General features: G+C 39.7%; 4 protein-coding genes across 5 annotated transcripts; 3 read left to right on the top strand and 1 right to left on the bottom strand.

The window, feature by feature from the left end:
- The first annotated feature begins 191 nt into the window (after positions 1–191).
- Positions 192–7,075, top strand: eif3ja (eukaryotic translation initiation factor 3, subunit Ja). Its single transcript, XM_071896666.2, has 8 exons — positions 192–232; positions 322–410; positions 1,449–1,500; positions 1,953–2,044; positions 3,195–3,312; positions 3,996–4,157; positions 4,352–4,425; positions 4,757–7,075. Exons 1-8 carry the CDS (start codon positions 211–213, stop codon positions 4,889–4,891), a joined length of 744 nt encoding a protein of 247 aa, XP_071752767.1. The 5' UTR covers positions 192–210; the 3' UTR covers positions 4,892–7,075.
- A 568-nt stretch (positions 7,076–7,643) lies between these two features.
- LOC139909503 (uncharacterized) lies at positions 7,644–9,299 on the top strand. The gene is made up of 4 exons (XM_071896618.1): positions 7,644–7,974; positions 8,638–8,725; positions 8,814–9,009; positions 9,240–9,299. The coding sequence occupies exons 1-4, from the start codon at positions 7,644–7,646 to the stop codon at positions 9,297–9,299; spliced, it is 675 nt and encodes a 224-aa protein (XP_071752719.1).
- Positions 9,300–11,181: 1,882 nt separating this feature from the next.
- parp16 (poly (ADP-ribose) polymerase family, member 16) lies at positions 11,182–15,885 on the bottom strand. 2 transcript variants are annotated; one of them, XM_071896696.2, is made up of 7 exons: positions 15,813–15,885; positions 15,019–15,215; positions 14,632–14,769; positions 14,326–14,532; positions 13,855–14,026; positions 13,591–13,735; positions 11,182–12,850 (listed from the first exon to the last, which is right to left on the bottom strand). In XM_071896696.2, the coding sequence occupies exons 2-7, from the start codon at positions 15,205–15,207 to the stop codon at positions 12,715–12,717; spliced, it is 987 nt and encodes a 328-aa protein (XP_071752797.1). In that variant the 5' UTR covers positions 15,208–15,215; positions 15,813–15,885; the 3' UTR covers positions 11,182–12,714. The 2 variants fall into 2 exon arrangements, with proteins under 2 accessions (XP_071752797.1, XP_078139264.1); XM_078283138.1 differs by having other exon boundaries at positions 11,182–12,727.
- A 1,583-nt stretch (positions 15,886–17,468) lies between these two features.
- scamp5a (secretory carrier membrane protein 5a) lies at positions 17,469–23,241 on the top strand. The gene is made up of 7 exons (XM_071896685.2): positions 17,469–17,601; positions 18,500–18,581; positions 18,822–18,941; positions 19,890–20,046; positions 20,136–20,237; positions 21,335–21,452; positions 21,978–23,241. The coding sequence occupies exons 2-7, from the start codon at positions 18,575–18,577 to the stop codon at positions 22,170–22,172; spliced, it is 699 nt and encodes a 232-aa protein (XP_071752786.1). The 5' UTR covers positions 17,469–17,601; positions 18,500–18,574; the 3' UTR covers positions 22,173–23,241.
- Positions 23,242–23,704: the final 463 nt, after the last annotated feature.

The following is a 23,704-nucleotide window of genomic DNA, read 5'->3' as shown; positions in this document are numbered from 1 at the left end:
AAAATATAAACAATGGAAAGTGAAAGAAATGGTCACAGTCTTGGTCATCTTAGCAATAAAATTAAAAAATAAAACTTAGCATAAGCATTTTCGCTTTAGCATAATGAAAACATTGAATTTGGAAAGTCTGTCACAGAAGAGTAGGAACTATGTAGCTGTCTGCCCACTTGTTCACTCACGGAACATTTTACAGTCCGGACCCCTGCAAAAATGGCGGAGGGAGACTCTTGGGGTGAGTGTCCAACTTCTGATATCTCTGAAGAAATGTACTTTTAAACTGAAGCTTTTTGGAAATCACATTTCCTTCTCACGGTTCAACAGACGCTGAATCTTTCGAGCCGGACGAGCCAGCAGCGAAGCCGGTTGTGTTGGATAAGTGGGAAGGTGAAGACGACGAGGAAGACGTCAAGGTAGTTAACGTTAGCTAGCTAGTAGTGAGGTAACTTAATATCCATTTTAGTCTGACGTCTACCGTCAAACAGAGATAACGTAACGTGTATGACATCACCGTCAATGCCTAACAAAAAACACACGTTAGCTGGAGTGTTTAGCAAATAAGTCCGCGCTTTTCAGAACTGATCATTCATATTGTATCACGATAATCCCCTTCTGTTCAACCCCTAAGAGGGTTTCCATTACATTTTTGGTCATGTTGTCATGGAAATGAGCATCATTAAACACTCAGAAGTTGAAATGTTCAGCCGTCACCATGGTAACTCAACAGTTTTCCGTGTTTTAATGCATTGTACTGATGATAATGTCATGACAGTCAAAGGTTCCTACCACAGAACTTGATTTCAGGTCTCTACACACACACACACACACACACACACACACACACATTAGGCTGCCTGCCTGACTGAATGTATCTACAATAAATTTGGAATGAAGCTGTTGCACACAAGTCATATTTGACAATGTGAGAAAGTTGGGTGATTTCTTTTAATACATTTAAATATGCAAATGTTTTTGTGCCTGGTCTCTTTGAAACCCCAACTGCTGTGTGCACATCCTGTTTATTTAACTGCATGGTTGCATAGTAATGATCTTCTTGATTTGCATTAGTGATACAAGCAAAAATTTTATTGAACCATTAAATTACAATAGCAATAGTGCCATTGCTATTTGAGCTTGGAAAAGCATTATATTCTGATGAATGAGAAGAAAGCTATATAATAGTAATTTGAAAACCTTTGCAGCTCTGTGGCAGGAGGCAGTACTTAATGTGAAAAATACATTTTGTTGTAATACTGTATATTGATGCATACATTAAGTAATTCGCATGACTTTATTCATTCATTCAAAATATCATCGGGTTTCTGTCTCTCAAACTTTGATACAAATATTATACAGATATATATATAATATACAGATATTTGAATATTGGGTTGATATCCTCCCCTTTGCATTTCTCCAGTTTTCACAGATCTTTCTCTTCCCCTTTACAGGATAATTGGGATGACGAGGAAGAAGAGCGGAAAGATGATGATAAGAAAACAGGTCAGTAGATAAACATTGCAGCCATTCAATCTTGAGATGACACTGTATCATTGCAAAAAGTCCTAGTCACAGATCAATTTTCTGATAGTTCATACATAGCTTTCCCCCAAAATACAATGGTAGGTGTCATAAAAAAGTCACTTTGTATAGTTAAAAGCTTTATCCTTTCAGGACTCCCAACTGTTGCTACTTTATTATTAAAATTGTTCAGAAATGCTGACCTGGTGTCAGTTCTGCAGTGTTCCCTGAATGAAAGTGAGAAATGGAAATTTTACCTCCAGTTAACCTTAATATATGGATGCTTTTAGTGAAAGCGCCTTACAGTACCAGGAGTGTATCCATTTTTAGCATGGGCGGCCCCAGTGGGAACTGAAGTGTTAACGGACATGGAGTTATACAGGACACAGTCACATTTGTTTCCATAACACTGTACTGTCCGCTGCTTTTTACAGAGACAAAACCATCAGAGAAGAAGAAACTAAGTGACAAAATAAAAGAAAAACAAAATCTACAAAGAAAAAAACAGGAGGAATTGAGAAAAAGGGTGAGTACTCCTCTCCAGAATAGTTCACTCAGATGTAAAGATTCCTTCTTTCACCTTCAAATCAAAAATGTTGCATCCTTCTTTAAAGTCCAGGAATTTAAGAGAAGCTCATCTTATAGATCATTATGAAAAACTCCCTGCAGGATGGAATTGCTGAACAGAAACTGGCAGCAGCCTCCTCTTGGCATGTGTTGAAATGTGCGCGGCCATTTAGGTCCATACTGTTGTTAGTTAGTCATTAGTTTTTGGCAGGATTTGCAGTCAATTTTGAAAGAAATTACTTTTTCTCTCCCATTGACTCACCAACACTGGTAACAAATAGCAAGAAGAGGCAACTGGCAATTTCTATGGAACAAAAAGTCTCCTCTCATTAGTTGGTGATAAGAAGTATAAGCTTCTGTCCTGAGCCCACCTCGAGTCAGTGCATAGTGACACCTACGACACCCTGCTGTTGGCTTTAGGTTTATTCCAATGATTGAAGACGTCATTCACGCTTTATTTGTTGACCTAGCTCTTGAAAATAACATCAATATGTGGCAGCCATGAGCTTTAGCATATTTTGAACCTGTAATTGTCTCATGTTTATGTTGTTTTGTGAAATGGAACTGCTTCTTGAGTTATGGTGAGATCTAAATGTTGCACAGATTCCCTATTAGCAAATTGAATCCCCCAACAAAGTATATGTATGGATGTATGACTATAATTAGTACACATAAAAATAGTGCTTTAACTTGAATCAGGAAGTGTATATTGAATCATTTCATAAATTATCTGTGTGTTGCACATTGAGGCAAATTGCTGTAATCTGCAGCTGCAATCACACTCTGCTGCATTTAGGCCTTACTTAGCTCAAAGGAAGATGTCAAGAGTCTGGTGAAGTTGAGGGTCATAACTCGGACCGGTTTTCATTTTATAAGGGGGTTTGAGACCAAATATTTAACTTGCATTACTTTGTAAATGTTAAATTAATTTGTTCCAGTACTTAAAACTCAAATTGATAAACAGATCACAGTTAACTGCTTTATGATCTCTCAACTTGTTTTTACATTGAAGTAAGTATGCTGATACTTTGTGCTTTTGCCTTGTGTTCATTTTTTGATCAGAAATCCAAATTAGTCAAAAATCATTTTCATTATTGATGTCTTCCTAGTTAGAGGAATCCCAGGAAAGCACAGACCTCACACCAGAGGAGGAGTTATCTGAGGAGCTTGGAGTGAAGACACTGCAGGAGGAGGAGGCTGACCCGGAGCCAGCGGATGAAGCTCATGGTATGAACAGGGCCAAAGCTCGCCGTTGATATATATTTCCCTCTCAAAGAAATAGTATATTGCTACTGTGATTTTTAACTTTTTTTGTAACGTGAAACATATTGGGCTGGTTTCACAGACGTATAGATCGAGTTAGGAAAACTGGGCCTTATTGGAGCAAGTGTTTGAGTCTGCAGAACATTTAAGTGGCTTTCATTAATGTGCCTCAAATTTGGATTGGTTAATTTAGGATTTAGGACTTATTTGATTATAACAAGTTAGGCTCAGGTGTAAGAAGCTTTGTCTGTGGGATTGAAATGAGCAAAACCAGCCAAGCACAAAAAATACAAATCATGATCTTGTATTAAAACTTGAAAGGTGTGAAATTATTTTCTTGGCATGGATTTATCAAAACTGGACTAATCTCCATTCACATTTTTTGGTATCTGTTGGCATTAAGTGATCGTCTCTGCCATCGACAATTCTGCTGCCGTTATAAATCAGAAGTTACACCTTGTTGGTTTAGTTGAATGTCCTTTGGCACTAGAGTAGCACTCATATGAAATTGGAGTTAGCCCATTTCTTTTTGTTCTGCTAAAACAGCCATTTTTGTTTAACAGTTGAGGATATTTTCATATCTTTGAAATAAACCCCATCTGTGTTGAATATTTGTCAATGCTCTAATTAGGTTTTCTTTGTTGTAGGTGTCTCAAACAACGTAGCGGGAATTGATGCCATAAGCCCTTCCTCGAAAGACGACTTCACAGAGTTTGAGAAACTGTTGAAAGACAAGATATCTCCTCTTGAAAAGTCCATACATTATTCCGGCTTCCTAGAGTCTTTGTTTCGAGATCTCTGTCTCTCCTGTGAGTATTGACGCTTAATTTGTAAAGAATAGAAATGTAGCCCACTCACATAACTGCAATACATCTTTAATGGTGACAGTGTTGACAACAGTTTGTGTTGTTTGTAATGCAATGTAACATATCCTTGAAAACAATTGAGGAATAATTTGTCACTGCTGTATGATAAGAGTTGTTTTTTATATCTCACTTTACAGTGGAGGTGGAAGACTTGAAGAAAATCAACACTTCAATCACAGTTTTACTCAGCGAGAAACAGAAACAAGAGAAGGTTCGTGTTTCATGCATTCATAATGAGTCGGAGTCATAGGGGCAACAACAGCACATTTCCCAATTAATTTAATGCTAAATAAGGATGATTTACCCCCAGTTTCCTAATGATGGATACAATTTTGCAGAAACATAATTCTTTAAATAGTGTGCATTACTTTAACAAAGAACTTGGAGTTCTACCCAGTTTGAAAAACTGCTGTGTTAAATTACTTAGGTACTCATCAAAGTAATAACATTGTAACGGCAATGTTGATTTAAATCATGAAGGGTTGTACCAAGAGTTGTACCATTGTAAATGAAAGTAAATCCAGATCTTTCCTTTTTTACAGCAACAAAATAAAGGAAAGAAGAAGAAGAAGGGAGTGACTCCTGGAGGCGGGCTAAAGGCCAAGATGAAGGACGACCTTGCAGACTATGGGGAGTTCGATGGAGGTTACGCACAGGACTATGAGGACTTCATGTAATCCCTCGTATCAAACCGTCCGCTCTCCTGCTGCTCACAGCCATCCCTCATCCATCCCTTATGTCAAAAATGTGTCGAATAATGTTACAAACAACATCCTAGTATGGTTATTTCTTGTTGGAAATAATCAGTATTCATCTGTTCTTGGATTGGCCACACTATTTAAACATCCTCTCAAATTAGTTGACATCCATTTTGCCTACAGCACGTATTAAAATGATGGAAGACAGTTTCTGCATCTCTGAAAGTTTACCAAATTTTATCTCGGTCTTGGTCAAAGAAAAAAATAATCTGACTTCTGTAAGAGGAACTACATTTGACATTCTATGCAAATTAAGTGTAAGAATTTGTCATGTTTTCATCTGTTAGTGTTGTTGGACATTCCTAAAATGAAATTGCAACATGTAGGCCTAAACAAGTCAATTAGTTACACATCTTACTGGGGAATACATTTTATTTTCAGGTGTAAATTCCAAAATATGATGTGTAGGCCTGAAGTTTATTTGCAATTAAAGCATTAAGTTCAGTTAAAGGAAAGGTTGGGTAATGTGGTGCCTATGGTATCTGTGGTATTATTGGGTCAGCAGCAACAGGCTCTGGTGTGGCTTCATTGCTGCTGGCCAAACAATGCTACTGTAATGTGTTAAAATAGGGAATGTAGAAGTTGTTCCAAAAATGCCATCAATGGCTTCTACAGAAAAGAGTGAAGACATAACTGCATTATCTTCTGTTTGATTCAGGTTTTTCATGTCAAAGTTCCAGAAACCCATTGCCTTGTACTGTACATTCAGTTGTAGAAATATATTTTCTTCCTGCCAAAATGCGCACCACAATCCTTCCACACTGCAGCAGCAGAGTGACTCGAGTTTAAAATAATGTTGACATGTTGATGATGACAGAGGACTTCAACATCCCTCTTGATGGTCCATACCTACGCTGTACTAATGTCAAAATCCTAGATGAATTTTTGTCCCACAGCCCTACTGAGCATTCGAGCTTTTGTCTCAATCATCATCTTGAACAGTTACAGGTGATGCGTTAGTGAACGGACACATGGAAACACACAGATGAGACAAACACACAGCACGTCTCTGCATTTGCAGGATGTAAAAATTCCAACTTTCCCTTTAAGAATATATTCACATTATTACATGACCTTTAACAATATGCTGAATATTTCAGTACCGCTAAGATGACTAAATGATCTTTTAGATACATTTTTAAATATGATTACTTGTAATTTTTTTTTTTTTCAAGCTATGGCACAGTACATCAAAGTATTGCCAGAAAGGTGTTAAAACTGAGGACTGATGTGATTCTTATAATCATGAGTTGCCCATTTAAAGCTCAAATCAGTTATTTCTTTGACCACATTTTTTTTTTACTTGTATTAGGGAAATAAGTTTTCTGGAATGTTCTTATCCCATTGAACCTCAAACCACAGGTGTAGCCTATATTACTATGTTAATTAATCATTAAATGTTGGACTGAAAAAAAAATCTTCAAGGAATTTCAACATAAACAAAGCAAGATGTGGGGTGACAGCATGTTTCAACAGAATATGCCATTCTGCAGTCAGGTTGGGGCTTTAAACAGTAACTTCTATTGATAAAACATGAATGTTTCCATCTGAATATAATCTTAACATGACGATACAGCGCAGTTTCCACTCTGTTGGTCAAAACCCATAACAAATGTGTGAGGAAGCTGAATGTGCAGTTTTATGTGTTTTTTTTCTGGTGTTAATTTGCATATGGCTTGTATTGAGAATGGACCAAATGTATTTATCAGGAGGAGCTGTTCTATGTTTTCATTTTACTCTTACACTCTGTTTTTAAACAGGACATTTCCTGAACTGGTTGTACAAATAACTGGTGTGTTTTTATTAGTATAGCCCCAATTGAATAAAAATCAATACTGAAATGGTGTCTGCAATGCATTGGTTCGGTCTCAAGGTGGAATGCATGTAACTTTGATAATTTGTTTTAGTCGCTGTAGGAATGACTAGAAAAATAATTAAATTTACAGTTTTGTAATCTTGAAGAGCGAGGTAATAATGCTGCCATCTTACAATCACATGTACCAGAAATACCTGAGTTTGCATTTGACATATTGTGTTACACCTATTGTACTGTTCTGCTGTTTTCTGCCCTAAGCCTCCACATCCAATAAAAAGAAAAAGAAATCATGGTATTCCTGTTATGTCTGTTATGTTAATTTGTCTGAATGGACCTGTAAAGTGCAACTTAATAGATTGTCATATCATTTTTTTGAGTTTTTATTCAGAGCTTGCGGGCGCATGAGATGTCCTGACTGTTGTTCAGATAACCTGCTGATGTCCTAATCCTGTCCTTTTGTTCTTTCAAGAAATAGGTCATTACCTGATTGTAGTCGTGCACTGAATTGCCCCTCTGAGTGGTCATGTGACTCCAAATACAAAGGGGGCCAGTCTTTCCACCTCCATCAAACTTATCTGTTCAGAAGGAGGAATTATTTGAAAACAAAAAAAAAGAAAAACAGCGTTGATATTGTAAAGATAAGACCGTGGGGATAATTAACAGTGTATTTCCACTAAAGCCACCCAGTGAAATCCCCCCTGCCCTCAACTATTGGCTGTCAGTGGGGGTGGAGGTTGTGGCTCGTAAACTCTGAGGTCTTGCTGCCGGTGTTATCCCAAGGACTGACACATATAAAAGGTGGTGTCAGGTCTCCTCTCACCTCCAGGAAACCATCAGACTGATAAAAACACGAGGATGTGGATGTTGTTAGTGGTGAGCGCGGTCGTGGGGGCGGTGGGGTCAGAAGACGCGGCGTCCGGGTCGGCTCAGCACCTGCTGCAGGCCCTGCACTGCCCGCCCTGCGAGCGGATCCACTGCACCTCCCGCCAGGCGCTCAGGCTCCAGTGTGAAGGAGGCATCACCACAGGCGTCTGCGGCTGCTGCCCGGCGTGTGCCAGGGTCGCCGGGGAGACCTGCGGAGGGACGTGGGACTACCTGGGGAAGTGTGATGAGGGGCTGGTGTGTGAGTACCAGGACTCCTCCACTGACAGACCAGATGCGGAGAGCAGAGGGATCTGTAAAGCAGGCAAGATCATGTTTTATTTACCTGTATTATAGTGAATATGAGAAGGAGAATTTCATTGTTATCAAGCAGGTATCCTATGATGTGCATTGAATCCCCGGGTTGACCTTTTATCACTGAATAGTACAATAGTGCTAGATAGTGTTCTTTCATCTCTCACTTTACATTTAATGCTGTTTGAAAGTATCCACAAGATCTCTTTTATTCTTTTCCTCACTAGTGCACTGATACATCACTGATAGAAAAGTCAGCAACGAGTAAATGTTGCATTCTGCATCACAAAAAGTCAGTAATACGAGGCCCAAAATTCATTTTGTGAGCCCTGATATGAGACAGTGTCAAGGGAATGGCGCCAATGTGGTAAATCTTGTTTATGAGCTGTGAAGAGCGATAGCGTGGTCAAGGCTTCCTTTGATTCAAAGGTTTCTCCCTAACAGTTAAGCCTAATTACACCTCTTATCTGCCCCGGGTGAGAAGAGTTGTCATTCTCATTGATACAGTTATCAGTAGTAGTTTGGGATTAAATTAAGAGATTTTCATTGTTTCTTTACGGCTCTCGATAAGGTAGAAATGTCAAATCTGAAATGCCCAGAGAGGCCCATGTATTTGCAAGTCCCGTTCCCTCCGGGTTCTCATTGGGTGTTTGATTTAAACTTTTTTGTGCAGTGCTTGAATCCCTGGATGTGGAGAACTGTCGGCCTGACTGTACCAGGGAATACTGCCAGGCCAACCCATCTGAAATCTGCTCTGCCAGGTGAAACAACTCACCCGCTCCTTTCCTTTTCCTATTATCTCTTTTATACTGCGTCATTTTTAACAGAAACCCTCATTTCTCTCTGCAGGTCTGTGTCATTGGAGAAGCAGGAGTGCCAAGGCTCCTGCCAGCATACCTCCTGTCAGAGCTGTCTGCTGCTGAAACCTCCATCGTGCCCTCAGACCTGCGCTCCCTCTGATCCCTCCTGTCTGCACCGTTTTGGGAGGTGTGTGCACAATCACCTGTCCCTGCCTCAGCATCCTGTCTGCCACCAGAACCTGCAGGTAGGTGGGATCTTAAAGAACACAAAGCACCAGTGAGCTACATCAACAACCAATGCAGAACCTGTATTTCTTGCACATACTGTACTGCCTGAGATACGTGAGGCTCCAATCTGAGGTTTTGAATTGTCTCATTAAATTCAGTTTTTCAATTCAATATGCTTTATTGGCATGAAATACAAAAGCCAACAAATTCAAATGACAATAATCATGTCTCATTCTTTCCTCTACAGAGTACTCCTGAGGGGTATTTCGTGTGTTTGGTCCCAGCTTGTCCAAATGCACTGAAGTGATCCGTCGCTGGGAGAATTTTGTGAATTTTTACTAGCAAATGTAGCAAAATGGAAAACGGCAGCTATCTCCAAACTTTCTGTAAAACTTGAAAATAATTTATCCATCAATTACATTTTCTGTAATGTGTACTTGAATATAAAATGTTCAAATTAAATGTATTTTGAATCATGAGAATTAAAATTTCATTTCATAAACTGCATTGTGTCTTTCATAAAATTCATATGACCACTATATATAGTGGACTAAATCCATCTGCTTCAAACCTTTATTTACATGAATATAACTAGTAATTCCCATCATCATAACAGGTTAACCTGCGGGCGAACTGTAAAAACACTCAGAGAATTGAAGTAGTCATGCACTATTTGTAGTAAACCTGTATTGGAGCAAGTAGAAAAATGTAGAATGATGTAAAAAAGAAAAATAACCTGGAGGTAGGGCAATGTGGTAGAATAATGGATACAATAATAATAATACAGGTATAACAATATCATAAATTAAACGGTCAAATGAATCTAACAGTATTTGGTGTCTGTTCTGTTTGAATGTTTCACATCCTGGGAGAGTCTTGTGAAGTGTCTGTGTCCCCTCCACAGCACGGTCCCCCTGACAGTTGATGGTTATTGAATAACAGACGGTTTATGAGGCAGCAATAATGAGGCAGGTAGACAGCAGGAATAAAGAGTCGACCAACAATGGGCAGTTTGTTCTCTGTCCTTCAAATGTGAGTCGTTTCTGGAAAAGAAATAGTTTATCAGGGAAAAACACCTCTGTTGTGTTTCGCAAGACTGAATGACAGTTTTTACACTAAAACAAAGGCTTACGTAAACGTTCGTCTAACCTGCCAGCAGCAGCATCACTGCCATCTTAAGTGCTGTGATATCTAAATAATATCTGGGGTTTAATCAGAAAACAGAGAAACACGTGCAGCTCCTCATTCAAGTCGTTGCTAAAGGAATAGGTACAAACTGCCAGACTGAGGAAAACAAACAGATCAATAAGGAGAAATAATAGTATCTGTGCTGTCAGTATATTACAATTATGGCTGAATAAATGAAAGTATTCACCTGTATTGCTGAATACATAGTTAACTAATTATTACTTGTAATTAATACTAATTAATACTCAAAGCTTGCTACAATATGCACCAGTAAATATCCTCATTTAAGAGGATATTTTATTTTACAGCTTATTTAACAGCTTTCCTGTTTGTGACATTTGTATCACAGCTTCCAAACCCAGTGCTATATATATATTAATTTGTCTTCTAAGTCTGACAGTGCTGTTTGGCTTGCAAAGTTTATCCAAATTCCGTTTTTACATTTCTTGTGTTTCCCACTGCAGACACACTTCATATCAGGTATCTATCAGGGCGACAGGATCTGCCACCAAAGCAGACCGCCTCTGTTATCAATCCCATATATCTGTCTGACTTTTTTACTGATAAAAACAATGGATAACAAAGGACTGTCAGGGTGCCAGCTGTAATAAATGTGCCCCGGTCTGATGCACCTCATGTTAAAGTTAACAAGGTAAACAAAACCCAGGAACAATAGAAAAGTACATGAGATTACGGTGAAGGAGTGACGATCGATTTTGATGTAGCAATGGGAAGCAGCTTCGGCAGCGTTCCAGTCACTTTGCTCCAGTCGTTTCTAAATGTTTATTCTCAGCATTTCTGCACAAACTGAGCACAGTGCATGATGTTATGGAGATAATCTACAATCTTAATAATGATTTAAAAGTAAACTGTACAAGCATCTTGCATTCTGGTAACTCTTACAGAGACTCTCGCATTACAACCCATCTGGGAACTTTTAAGTCACCTTCAGAAGGATTTTACATTTTTCATTCAAACCCTTGAAACCATTTAAATCAAACTCAAATCAAAAGTATTGTTTTATTAGTATGTCAACAATTTGTAACAAATCTTAAAGTTCCTGTTGCATTCATGAGGATGTACAGCTTTAGCCCTGTACTGTAATAAAGATACAACAGCACATTTGAAGTATTATTATGAACGAGGTTGTCACTGGCCTTCCTAAGATCTATTCAGTTTCCCATTAATGTAAGCACAAACAACACCCACCTCATATAATTCCCATTCATCAAAGACACCTAACCATTACGCCCAATACCATAAAGTTACTCCTAAATCATATCTGATTTATAAAAATTCCTCACTTAGTCAATGACATGAAAACAATAGAGTAATAAAAAGTCAAACCATTAAAAAAACAAAACAAATTTAACCATGGAAAGAGGAACCTTCTCATCACTGCCTGATGAGCAGACTGTGCATCAGACCCAGGCAATCAGACAGCAGTGTGTCAGTACAGTATGTTAATGTAGTAAAATCCTCAGTCTTGATGACCTCAGCAATCCTTAGAGTATCTAACATAAATTTTTACCAAAAAACAGATGTCTTAAAGGGTAACTTCGGTATTTTCCCAACTTTTTGTGTCTAAGTAACTAATGGGGACAACAATTTTTGAAATTGGTCCAGTATTGAGCGAGATCGCGTCAGCCGGCAGCCGCGAAACGAGCTGCAATGTAATCCGACGGGGCAAATCGCACCGTCAATGTACGTCCACTAAAAGTGTTTGTTTTTGCCACTGACGGGCTCCGATTTTTATTATAAGTGTCTGACAACATTATGGAAAGGACCTTACAGAGAAATGAAACGTTTTTCTTTACCTTTCGCTTGATCCGGTCTGTAAGGTCCTTTCCATAACGTTGTCAGACACTTATAATAACAACCTGAGCCTGTCAGTGGCAAAAACAAACACTTTTAGTGGACGAACATTGACGGTGCGATTTGCCCCGTCAGATTACATTGCAACTCGTTTCGCGGCTGCCGGCTGATGCGATCTCGCTCAATACTGGACCAATTTCAAAAATTGTTGTCCCCTTTAGTCACTTAGACACAAAAAGATGGGGAAATAGGGTCCAGGTTGAAAAATACCTAAGTTACCCTTTAAGGCTTGTCTCAAGTAGTCTAGCTGTCCAATTATTCAAACAAAATGTTTTTTTAAATGCCCAGCATCTTTTCCCCTTGGGTTGGAAAGAACAAACAGGGGAAAAAAGAGCTTAAACGGGACAAAACAGGATGTTTACCAAACCATACAAATTACAGCTGAACCGTTGCATAACATTTTGAAAATGCTTTTGGCCCAGAACGGACTGATAACACATTAAAAAAAAAACATGAACACACAATAGGATCCCCATACCAATTTGGAAAGATATGTTACCTTGGAAAAGTGGTAATGATAACTATCTGTACAAATAAAAGAAAAATGATAGTCGAGAGAAAACTGTATTAAGGTGCATAAAATATCATCTTTGCCAAAGTTTTCAGTCCGTCTCTGATCAGGAAGGCACTGTGGATAAACATCCCAGCCATCTGTCCTGTCACCGGAATAGTCTGTTCCAAAAGGATAAGAAGGTGGTGGAGTTAAAGGCACCGATGAATATGAGCAGCAGAAGGTAGAGGCTCATCATGAGAGCAAAGTGGTGTCTGACAAGCCAGGAGGTGCCGCGGGAATGTCTGAAGCAACACAAGACAAAAAACAGCCTTGTTACAAAAAGAAGGCCAGCCAAAGCTCACTTATGGCACTCTTTCTAGCAAAACAATTCTTTACTTAAAAAAGATGTTTTAGCCACTGAGTTACAGTTTCAAATAAGCAAACAGAGGTGGCGACTATGGATTCCTTATGTTGGGAGTCATAAGATATAGGCCTATGCATGTTAAAAAGTAAAATATTTCTACTATAATCAAGTTGTTTACATTGCTTTGTCATTTTGAGGCAGCACACCATGTCCAGTGATAACATTATAAAGACATTGCCCTCAAATATGAAATGTCAAACACCAAAAGGTTACTATAGGAAAAACTGGGGATGCACTGGTACGTTGAATATCAGGCTAATTCCAGGCTAAAATAGGATATCGGTATTGGAGAATTACTTAAATATTAAAATCCAGTGTTACAAGCCACATGTAACATGTCAGAAATCAAAGCAGTTTTAACAAGGTGTCGTGAAAAGATTAAAGCTGTCCCACTTCTCACCACTTCTCCACATCACACTCAGCTCAACTGACTCATAAAAGTCTGTCTGCGAATGCTGTGAAGCGTGAAGACACACACATTCTCTCGGCACATCCTTTTTTATGAAGTCCAATATTCATGTGGAAAATGGCGTATGCATACATTTTGTGTGTATGCATCTTTTATACATCTTGCCCCCGGTGATTTGTGCAACAACACCCCTCCCAGGTATTCCTTACCTGGACAGGTGCCTTCTCTGAGAGTACACAAGCAGGTACTTGACTCGCACCAGCTGATTGTTGGTGACGATAAAGTACTTCTGCGGTACTTCCCCTCCTTCACTGTTCTTTGCCCTTGAGCGCTTACGATCGATGATTTCAGAGTCTGAAATAAGTTCAGGAAATTAGTGGGTGGTTTCAAAAGGTACAGCCAATTACATCAGTGTTATGGGATTCACATTTTTTCACTATATATATATATATATATATATATAGCGAACATACCTTTCTTCTTCACCTGACACTTAACATCTGGGTGATCAATGACTTCGCACAAGGCAACACAGCTTAGCAGCGGACCCAGGAGACTTTCCCGCCAGCCGCTGCTGTGGGGGCTGTACAGGACAGCCATGCTGAGGTCGCTGGTGAGGTAGGTCCCCTCTCCAAACACCGAAGTCTGCAAGCGCCACACAAAAGACAAGTCAGATTGACTAGAAGTCATTTTCCATGTCAGTCAAAAACAATTGCATATTTCTTTTTTTTCCACTCAGGTCCTTATCATACAGTCCTGAATCATCACAGAAATAATTGGATTAGGCTATTTCCTGGACAGTCTCAACAGTAAACATCTGTATGAGATTTCAGGGAGAACATTAAATAATACAGGTCTATGAGTGAGTACTTCAATATTTTCACAATGGATGAAAAGGCCTATTATTGTTACAGGGCAGGTGAACCTGGGACAACTGCACCAACCTTGTTGAGGTGACAGTGTAGCCCATTGTGAATGATAGAGTGAAAGTTCTCCAGGCGGCTCCCATGGAAAGCGTAGAAGAGGTCTCTGCCCGCCCGCATCTTCTCAAACCTGGCATTCATCTGGTCACAGTACTCCAGCTCAAACAGGAAGTCTGGGACAGGTGTAGAAATCCCTTCATTTTCTGTCAGGTCACAGAGTTTGGCATACTGTAAGAGAGCAGAGAAACAAGTGTAAACAAAACATTAAACGGTAAAAGAGACTGGGTGTAATCTGCGGTCTGTTTAATTACAGGTGCAGTAATCTACCTCCTCTTTCTGCAGCGTCTTCACAGCAAAGCTTTTTGAAGAAAGAACCCAATGTGCGAGAGCCAGATGATGCTCTCCCTCCCCAGGTCTCAGCCTCACCAACTCTCTCACACCAGGCAAGGAGCTCACATCTGTCAACTGGAGGACAAAACACTGTCATTTTTCATCACAATGCCAAAGCAACAGGGCGCACACATGTCCGCAGTATGTCTTACCCTGTCCCTTTGGCCCTGTTGTTCTTATACGCAAGTAATTTCATGTTTCTCCACTAAAGTCACCATGACAAATTCCTGTCTTGCGCTTGGAGATGTAAGTTTTAAGATGTTTCTGTGGGCCATGCCCACAGAAACTAAGATGCAAAGTCGTAATTTAAAAAAAATATCTCACCAGCTCCTCAAAATCCTTATTTTCACCACTTATGTATCTAGGTGGGAAGGGTCTCAGCAAAGAGTCCCTCTTGTAGCTCTGTGCAGCTGCCACAAACAGGCTGCAGCGCAGGTCAGCAGCTACTGGATCCCTGTGGAGACAGGAGCACACCAGCTCTCTGACCGCGTCAGGTGGAAGAGGTGGCTGCATTCCCAACACTGCAAACAAATGTGATAAGATAACACACTGGTGAACAGTGCACAGACAAAAAATGAGTTGTTTACAGAACGCCAAATACCACATGACAATGTACGAGGGCTACAACTGAATGGGTTCACGTGTGACTCAGAGACGTCTGTCACAAACATGCAACAACATTAGCAGTTCTGTAGTAAAGGGGACCCAACAGTTAAAGTTAGCTTAGCTCATGTGTCCATTTAGCTAACAGTTACATCCTCCTTACTAAGTTATACTAATAAGCACACAACACGCATGTTCAACGCCAAAACAAAAGTGACACTGCCCCGACGAAAAGCCAATACAGTAATTTGCCTGCGTGGAAACGGCTGACAATTTTGTGGAAGCTATTGCGAAATCCTTGTATTTTTAAGGTAACTCTTATGTTTACCGAGCCTGGGGTAACGTTCACGTTAGCTAGCTGAGCTACAACAAGTGAAGTTAGCCGGCTGCTAACATTAAGTTATCGACGACTGCCGATGACAAAGGCAGCGCTGTCTGCAGTGGGAGCCTGAAATACTTGGCAGTACAGCCCTTTAAACCTATTTTACAATTACATGTTTCATATTTGGCGTTACCTTATGTCTTTGCTCGAGTCATAGCATTCAAGGAAGAGCTAGGTTAGCTCCGGATACTGCGCTGCCTTCAAGTGCTGTCGCAAATACTGGAACTATGCTTGGCCGCACATGAACAAAATGGGTAAATACGACTGGGAAAGTTACCACCTGAGCTGCCGAGATGAGACGTTCAGGGGCTGGGGAGCATGGACGCTGTGTAAAAAAAATAAAAATAATTATAAATAAATACAAAATAATTAAAGTATCAATAACCTTTTTACAGGGTCCGTATTGTTATTCTTTCCGGCCAAAGTAATGAACCAAGAGTTAGGCCCAAAATGACACATGTTACGAGCAGCACTTGAAGGCAGCATTCGTCACTAGTAGACAACGTAGGCTACTTCCCTTACCTGCCATCAATCTCCAAACTCAATCATCAATCTCAATCTCTGGAAACAAGTATCAATATCTTGAAACAGGACAGAATATTGAAACAAGACAGAATAAGGCAGATCACTCTTAGGGTAACCCGAGGTGAGAAGCATCCCTCTGTAATTCAACTCATGACCACTAGATGAAGCCAAATGCAATTTTGTATCATTTCTAGAAGGTAACAGTCCTGTTCATCTTTGAATAACATCATCTTCCCCCACTACCCTTTACAAAATTGTATGTTTTGTATCACAGTAACAAAGTTGTAGACTGTTCTGATTTAATTGTCCTCTAAATGTGTTTACTTAAGTATGCTTCTTGTGTACATATGATATTGATATTCAAATTATATTTATTTTTAACAGAAAATGGACACTATTAAAGTGGGCATCTTGCCCCACCCTGATTTGATACATTGAACTGACTTGTTCTGGATATTTTTTGCAGTGAAAGAGGAAGCCCTGTCTTTTCAGCACCGCGGACAGCATCAGTGAGGCAGACACGGATGGAGTTCAGAAAAATGTAGGCTAGCTATTTTCTTTTTGGTTGGTTTAGGCCAGCAACAAATCTATTTAATCACCCTGATCCTCCCTAATGAATAATCACTATAATGTCCCTATAATATTCCTATAGGGGCTATCATACTGTATGTCTATAGTATTCAATTGTGAGTTTATATCATACTGTAAGAGATTTTATCATACTGTAATACTTGATAACGTTCTTATTTTACTTAAATTATATTTATTATCTCCTTTTATATCCCTATAATGTTCCCATAATAATCCTACAGGGGTTTATAGTGTGTCTGTGGCACTCAATAGTGATTTTTAGTGATTTTATTCTACTTTATGGTATTTCTGTGTCTCCTATGGTATCTATTCCTATAGGATATCACATATATCATAGTTTTGCTGTGACGTTTATATAGTATCATTAATAGTAACACGCAACCAATCAAATCAAATGCTGAGGATTGTGTAATGCCTTCAACTTACTGGCTCCAAGGAGGTTTAATAGAAGCAGCCGTGACTTTTCAGCACTGTGGAGAGCATCAGACGGGCAGGAAAGGGCGGAGTTTAGTGAAAATGTGTCTGTTTTCTCGTTGGTCGGTTTAGGCCAAGGAGGCCAGCAACAAATCCAGTTTCCTCCACCCGGTCCTACACGGGCGGGTAAACCAGCGGAGGGGTATGTGCGTAAAGAAGGACCTGACGTCACGTGACTGTCTTTACTCCCAAACCCTCGGTGCAGGAATACAGATTTATCCGATGTCAGATAGATGTGGTTGTTTTCACAGATATATTTAACACAGATTAGTTCATAGAATGCAATTAAAACGAACAGAGGAAATCTAGGAGCATTCTCGGATTAAGGGGAGGTAAGGCGTTTAAATCATTGCAATTTTCCATTCATTCCTATTCAGCTGAACGAGGCGATTAATTGCAAAAAATAGATTGGATTGGGTTCGAAGCAGGTTACCTCGTTGAAAATAAGCAAGGGCTTGACCTGCCGAGCGTCCAGATGAAGCAGCATCACCGTGTCGTAGGCTGAAGGACGCTTCTCCATTGACAGCGATCACGATGTGCTGGATCCTCTTGCAGCATCACGGCCATCCGCGGGAACAAAACACACATAAAGCAGCATTTGGGTCATAATGAATAAAAACAACCGCGATCCGTCTGTCGCGCTTATGGAGATCTCTTGATTGCTTCATTTTACTGGCAAAAAAGATGCCCTTCATAGCTGCTCTCCACCTCTGCCATCATGCATTAATGTGTGGTTTACAAACAGCTAAATGTGTTGAGGATGGTATGGCAGGCTAATGAACTGAAGATACAGGCCTATATAGCGCCAGTCTGTATATTCATTATGCTACGCCTGTTTTTGGTTTTGAAAATATTTGAGGAATCTGCTCTTGGTCGCGGCAAGGCCACAGTATTTCCTACACAGCTTGGATGCATGGTCAAAAATGATGTGACAAAACATTTTTTCCCCGTCACTGTAATGAATGCTGCTTTTCTATGTTAAGGGCTGCTAAATTTGGGTGGATGTAGCCTTCTGTAAGGGCTGGGTGCCGCCTCCAGTCAAAGCCTATGGGGATAAAAGCTCTGTTATTGCAATTAAGGACAGTATATTGTGTGTATGCGCTGCTGATCGATAGGAAGGCCTGTGGACGATTATGGCGAGCTGGCTACAAGGAGATCATGTAAAGGAATGACTGGGGTGATTGTGCACATTACTGACTGAGATACTGATACAAGCTCTACTCTTTGCAGTTTCATCTTCAAGGCAAGTTGAGATTGAAGTCTGTGCGTCTATTTGCAAGTGGAGGAACAAACTGAGTGGTCACCATGGCAGGTAAGCTACATCTATAGCCAAAAATATAGGCCTGGTCCTGTTTCCATTCAACCACAAGGTGCATTTGATTGTGAAGAATATGGGCGAAATTGGCTATTTATGCAAAATCAAGGCCACTATAAAGCTTAGTCATCAAAGTCTGCACCTTTATTCATCTGTCTTTCAGATCAGATTTTTTTATGAATTAGGTTTGTTAGTAGTTTCATCTGAGGCATGTGGAACTGTGTGTTTGTATCCTAGAAAACAACTTCCCTCCCCTGCCTCGATTCATCCCTCTGAAGCCGTGTTTCTACCAGGACTTCAATGAGATCCCAGACCAGCGTCGCACCATGTGCAAGAGGCTCTATTACTTATGGATATGTGAGTGTGATGTTTAGGGACGAGGCAGCGTCTGCAGCACAGGCTGTAGGTGTTGGCTGTTGGCTTGCAATACAGTCAGTTCTTAATATTGCTAACAACAACTTCAGTTTCAGCATTTAAATTGCTTGCATCGTGACATAAACTGTTAACCCCCTCCTCTGCTTCTGTTGTGTCATGTGGTGTCACTTTGTTTTACCCAAAATATTATGCTTGCCAAACACAAAAGACAGTCCGGTATGGCAAGGTTTACTGTCTCAAGTCCTGGCACCAAGCCAGACAAATATGTTTTTTCCATTCTGATGTATTCTTGTGTGTATTTTGCAATATCGTGTCTAACTTTGTCTAACACAGTTGCTATTTGCTCTTTGTTTTGAGCACCGAAATGTTACTTAAGGTAACACAAACTCAGAGTTCAGAGTGAAAGGCTACTTTTATAATAGAATACATTTTAGGGTGTGGGCAATTTTGTGTAACCTGTTATTTGAATTTTTACCATATTAATGACCATAATAATGTTCTTTTCCTGAACTATGTGATAACAGTAGATGACAGAAGTGTTACTGTAATATTTATGAGTATGATATCTTTTTCATCATCACATAGGTTCTGCCATTTGAAAACTTAAATGTAAGTCTTGTCTAAAAAAAACAAAACACAGTAGAAATAATTGATTAGTTTACTCATGTTTGGTTTTTGTAGAGTAGACAATGTATGTTGCGTGTGCTAAATAGATTGTAGCTCTAATCTACAATTAATTATTGTAGCTTTAGTCTAGAATTTAATTTAGATCTTGATTAGCTATTGAGATTAATAGTGATTAGTTTATATTAAATTATGGAAAATGCTGTTTGTCTGCACAGATTTAGCCGTAGAAGTTTATGTGTTCAGTCTTCTGGTTTTGCTCTACTCATGTTTGTCATCCCTGCTCCCTCTCTGTGATGTTGACAGTGAATAGTGCCACATTGGCGGTTAATCTAATTGGCTGTCTGGCCTGGATGTGTGGCGGGGGCGGAGCCACCAACTTTGGCATGGCCATCCTGTGGCTCATCCTCTTCACCCCCTGCTCCTATGTGTGCTGGTTCAGGCCCATCTACAAGGCCTTCAAGTGAGTCGGTTACGCTCTGCGGCTACACTGCATTTGTTTCTGCTGAATCAGATCATGTCTGATACTGAGTGGGCTTTCCTCTCTTGCAGGACCGACAGCTCTTTCAACTTTATGGCTTTCTTCTTCGTCTTCATGGCCCAGGTTGTGATCAGTATTATCCAGACAGTTGGCATCCCAGGTTGGGGAGTGTGGTAAGAGCTCAGAGCAGATTGTTATTATGAAGCACAAATATCCACTAGGCTATGTGTAATATGAAATACAAATACCTAATATGTTTTGTCCACCACCTTGGTGTACCATGTCATCCCCAGTACAGTCCACTGTACAGCAGGATTTCCTCTATGTTCCCCTAACCAAAGTTAGTACTGGTCCACTTTCAAAGGGTGCCAGTAGTGATGCCATCAATCTGCAAGTGATTTACAGAACAGTGTCCAATCAAAATCTGAAGGGAGGTGATCCTGTGCTGTACTCACAGAAGGCCAAGTATGGGCACAGTGTTCACACGGGCCTCGGAAATCCTTGAAAGTTTGTGGATTTGAGAAAAATAAAACATGTTAAAAAATGTACATTTATAAAAAATGTTTTTGAAAATGAATGGAGGAGCTTGAAAGCACTTGATTTTTTAAATCAAACATTGCATCCAAATTCATCAGTATTTCATCAGCATTTCTTGACTTGACAAGATCAGCAGTAAAAAATGAATCTGTATGATGTCTAATTCTTACCCCAAAACATCCCAATGTCGAGTCCTTGAATTTCACCAAACAGGACCTTGTGAGTCATTGAAAAATCCTTGAATTTGATGTTCAAGTGAGTGTGGGAAGTGTGGGAAAAAAGTCCTCAGAGTGATGTCATTGGACATGCAACTCTAGCTGTGTTAAAATTCATTGAAAATACACAGATGGAAAAATAGCATGACCAAAAGCCTCACATGTAGATCTTGTTGGGAATATATAGTTTTCAATTTCATAAGTTGTTTTAATAGAGTGAATAAGGCTTTTATAGAATTCATATCAAACAAGATGAATAGTATTTAATGAATTAAAGCAAAACAGTTTCTGATAGAATCAATTTCAAATGGGTGGACAAAATAGAGTTCAGATGAATTGTGAGTGAAATGCCCTTCAATATGCGTGAGTGTGGAGTGGGTAGAGAATAAAATTACACAGGGAAGTTGGACAGTCAGGAATATAACTAAGAATTAAGTGTCTAATCCTGAATTGTAACGGTAAATCTGCAGTGAATCCTAATCTAACCTAATTCTAATCTCTTTGTTTCTTCCCATCAGCGGCTGGCTGGCTACCATCACCTTCTTCAGCACCAACATCGGCTCAGCTGTGGTCATGCTGATTCCCACCATCATGTTTACTGCTGTAGCCGTGCTCTCCTTCATCGCCCTCACAAAGGTGCTGTGAAAATTAATACTTCTTCATAGTAAAGTCTGTTAACTGAAACATACCCAACCAGTTGTCTAGCTTGCACAGAAGCAACAGAGGGCATTTTGTTGGTTTGTTTGTTAAAAAGACTTTATGGCTTGGTAACACTTTATTTGCATAGTCCAATGTTGATACTCTACTATCAGGTGACAAAAAGTAGGTGTTCAACAAAGTGTCACTTACCCTATTTGCTTCATCTCTATAGACTATGGTAACTCTAGCCCTGATCCTGTTTTGCTATACAAATAAAAGGTATTATTATTATTTCTAACCTTAACCCCGGCCTTATTAACCCTAACCCAGACATAGACATAGATAGATATCTATAGACTGCTTTTCACGCTATTGTTACCCACTATTGTAGGTTGGGGAGTGTGATAAGAGCTAAATATTGGACTAAAGTGTGACCAAAGACTCTATAACAAACTCTACAACACAATACTGATGGTTTAAATGGCTTGTGACTTTCATACGCCGTCTTTTTTACTTGTACAGGTTCATAACTTCTACCGTGGCAGCGGCGGCAGCCTGGGGAAGGCCCAGGAGGAGTGGACCACCGGGGCCTGGAAGAACCCCCACGTCCAGCAGGCGGCGCAGCAGGCGGCCATGGGAGCCGCCCAGGGAGCCATGCAGCAGCAGCAGAACCAGTACTCAGCAGCTCCCACCTACAACTACGACGACCCCATGTAGGGCGGAGGAGGGGGCGAGGCAGGGAAGTGGGAGACACAAAAAGGGATCAATTAAGAACACAATTCAGAATTAGGTGCCCTTCATCGTAACACTGTACAAGCTGAATTCTAAAAGACAAATGTAGAGCAATGTATTGTTTTGGTGGAAAGGTACTTTTACCGAATTTTGACATACGTAGGAGTGTAGAATTTAAGTAAGTTAACATGTACATGAACAGCTGGTTATTAAAAAGCTGTTGAAGCCACCAAAAGGATGCACATTAGTTTTTTTTACCACTCACGCTGTTAACAGTTACCTGGTCAATGTAAGTGTGTGTTGCTTTCCGACAAAGACACATAATATAGATAAAACCAATCCCCTGTGGTTCATCAGTTCATTCAGCTAGATTGATCTGGGTCAACACAGTGCGTAAAATTGAATTCTCGGCCTCTATGTGTCACACTTTAAAAAAAGCTTTTACTTACCTTTGTTCTTTTTTTAAAGTAATTGCTGTAGTGTCACAGAATGTTTACTTTCATTTAGCCTTGAAGGCACAATGCCCCTAAAAATACAATCGATCGTACTGTACATGGATGCTTATAAACGTGACGATTTTACAGTTTTGTCAGAGGTCCCTTTTGTAAAAGTCGGCCACAATTCACAGTGGGAAAAGTCTTTAATACAAAATTGCAAGAAAATTTGAAAGAGAAATGATTTCCCACGAAGGCTAGGGTAAAGTCAAAATCACAAGTATGTGTTTTGGAGTTCGTTATCCCTTTAATGTTGGCCAAGAAGTTGAACTTTTAAGTTTTCTTACTTTGTATGTAAACTTTGTTCCTATTTTTCTTGGTAAAAAGGTGTAAATTGGTCAAAAATCAAAAAATTTTAATCAGCATTTGAAAATATAAAAAAGGAAAAAATGGATGTGTAGTGAAGATGTGTAAAAAATATATCAAATAACACCATTTGTTCAAAGCAGTATCTCGCTTTATATTATCAGGCAGGTACTTGGACTATTGAGCACAGTTGAATTTCTAGAGTTAAAACTTTTAAATCCTAAACATAGAAAGCATGATGCTTTCAAAACTATTACAGTTGATATTCTGGATACATGATTTTTGTATCGACGAGAAGTTGCCCTGTCAGCAAGCCTTTCAATTTTATTTAGCATTTCTTACATTCTCAGGAAAGGTGGGAGAGTTTGTGTTGGATCCCACCTGTAAAGCCCTGAAATAAAAACACTGTGGGCTTTGTCTCCTATTACCACCGTCATCAACCATTAGGGGCGTTTGGTTTGTCATTATGCACTGGTTATGTGTTCAGAGCGGCCATGTTACGCTGCTGCCATCAGCTGAAGAACTATTACATCTTAAAGTGAAGCACATACAGTATTGAGGATCGCAGTTCATTGGATAAAACATTCCAAGTCGATGTTGTACAGGCTAAAAGGTAAAGAATACCAAAATACTTCTGTCAGAGAGGCAGTAGGACATGAATAATAATACTAATACTAATAATATTCAATGTTGTAGGTGGTCATAGCATTGTATGAA

The sequence above is a fragment of the Centroberyx gerrardi genome, chromosome 4, assembly GCF_048128805.1.
Source record: "Centroberyx gerrardi isolate f3 chromosome 4, fCenGer3.hap1.cur.20231027, whole genome shotgun sequence".
NCBI classification, from domain to species: domain Eukaryota; kingdom Metazoa; phylum Chordata; class Actinopteri; order Beryciformes; family Berycidae; genus Centroberyx; species Centroberyx gerrardi.
This window is presented reverse-complemented; position numbering and strand designations above follow the sequence as displayed.

Bases quoted from the DNA above. Each gene is read 5' to 3' on its own strand.
- scamp5a (XM_071896685.2), top strand. The intron at 18,942-19,889 runs GTGAGTGTGATG...TGATGTTGACAG, and splicing joins GCTCTATTACTTATGGATAT to TGAATAGTGCCACATTGGCG. The intron at 21,453-21,977 runs GTGCTGTGAAAA...TTACTTGTACAG, and splicing joins CCTTCATCGCCCTCACAAAG to GTTCATAACTTCTACCGTGG.
- parp16 (XM_071896696.2), bottom strand. From the start codon at position 15,207: ATGCAGCCACCTCTTCCACCTGACGCGGTCAGAGAGCTGGTGTGCTCC. The intron at 14,770-15,018 runs GTGAGATATTTT...TTTGTCCTCCAG, and splicing joins ATAAGGATTTTGAGGAGCTG to TTGACAGATGTGAGCTCCTT. The intron at 12,851-13,590 runs GTAAGGAATACC...GTGTTGCTTCAG, and splicing joins CAGAGAAGGCACCTGTCCAG to ACATTCCCGCGGCACCTCCT.
- eif3ja (XM_071896666.2), top strand. From the start codon at position 211: ATGGCGGAGGGAGACTCTTGGG. The intron at 3,313-3,995 runs GTATGAACAGGG...TCTTTGTTGTAG, and splicing joins GCCAGCGGATGAAGCTCATG to GTGTCTCAAACAACGTAGCG. The intron at 4,158-4,351 runs GTGAGTATTGAC...CTCACTTTACAG, and splicing joins TCGAGATCTCTGTCTCTCCT to TGGAGGTGGAAGACTTGAAG.
- LOC139909503 (XM_071896618.1), top strand. From the start codon at position 7,644: ATGTGGATGTTGTTAGTGGTGAGCGCGGTCGTGGGGGCGGTGGGGTCA. The intron at 8,726-8,813 runs GTGAAACAACTC...TTCTCTCTGCAG, and splicing joins TCTGAAATCTGCTCTGCCAG to GTCTGTGTCATTGGAGAAGC. The intron at 9,010-9,239 runs GTAGGTGGGATC...TTTCCTCTACAG, and splicing joins TCTGCCACCAGAACCTGCAG to AGTACTCCTGAGGGGTATTT.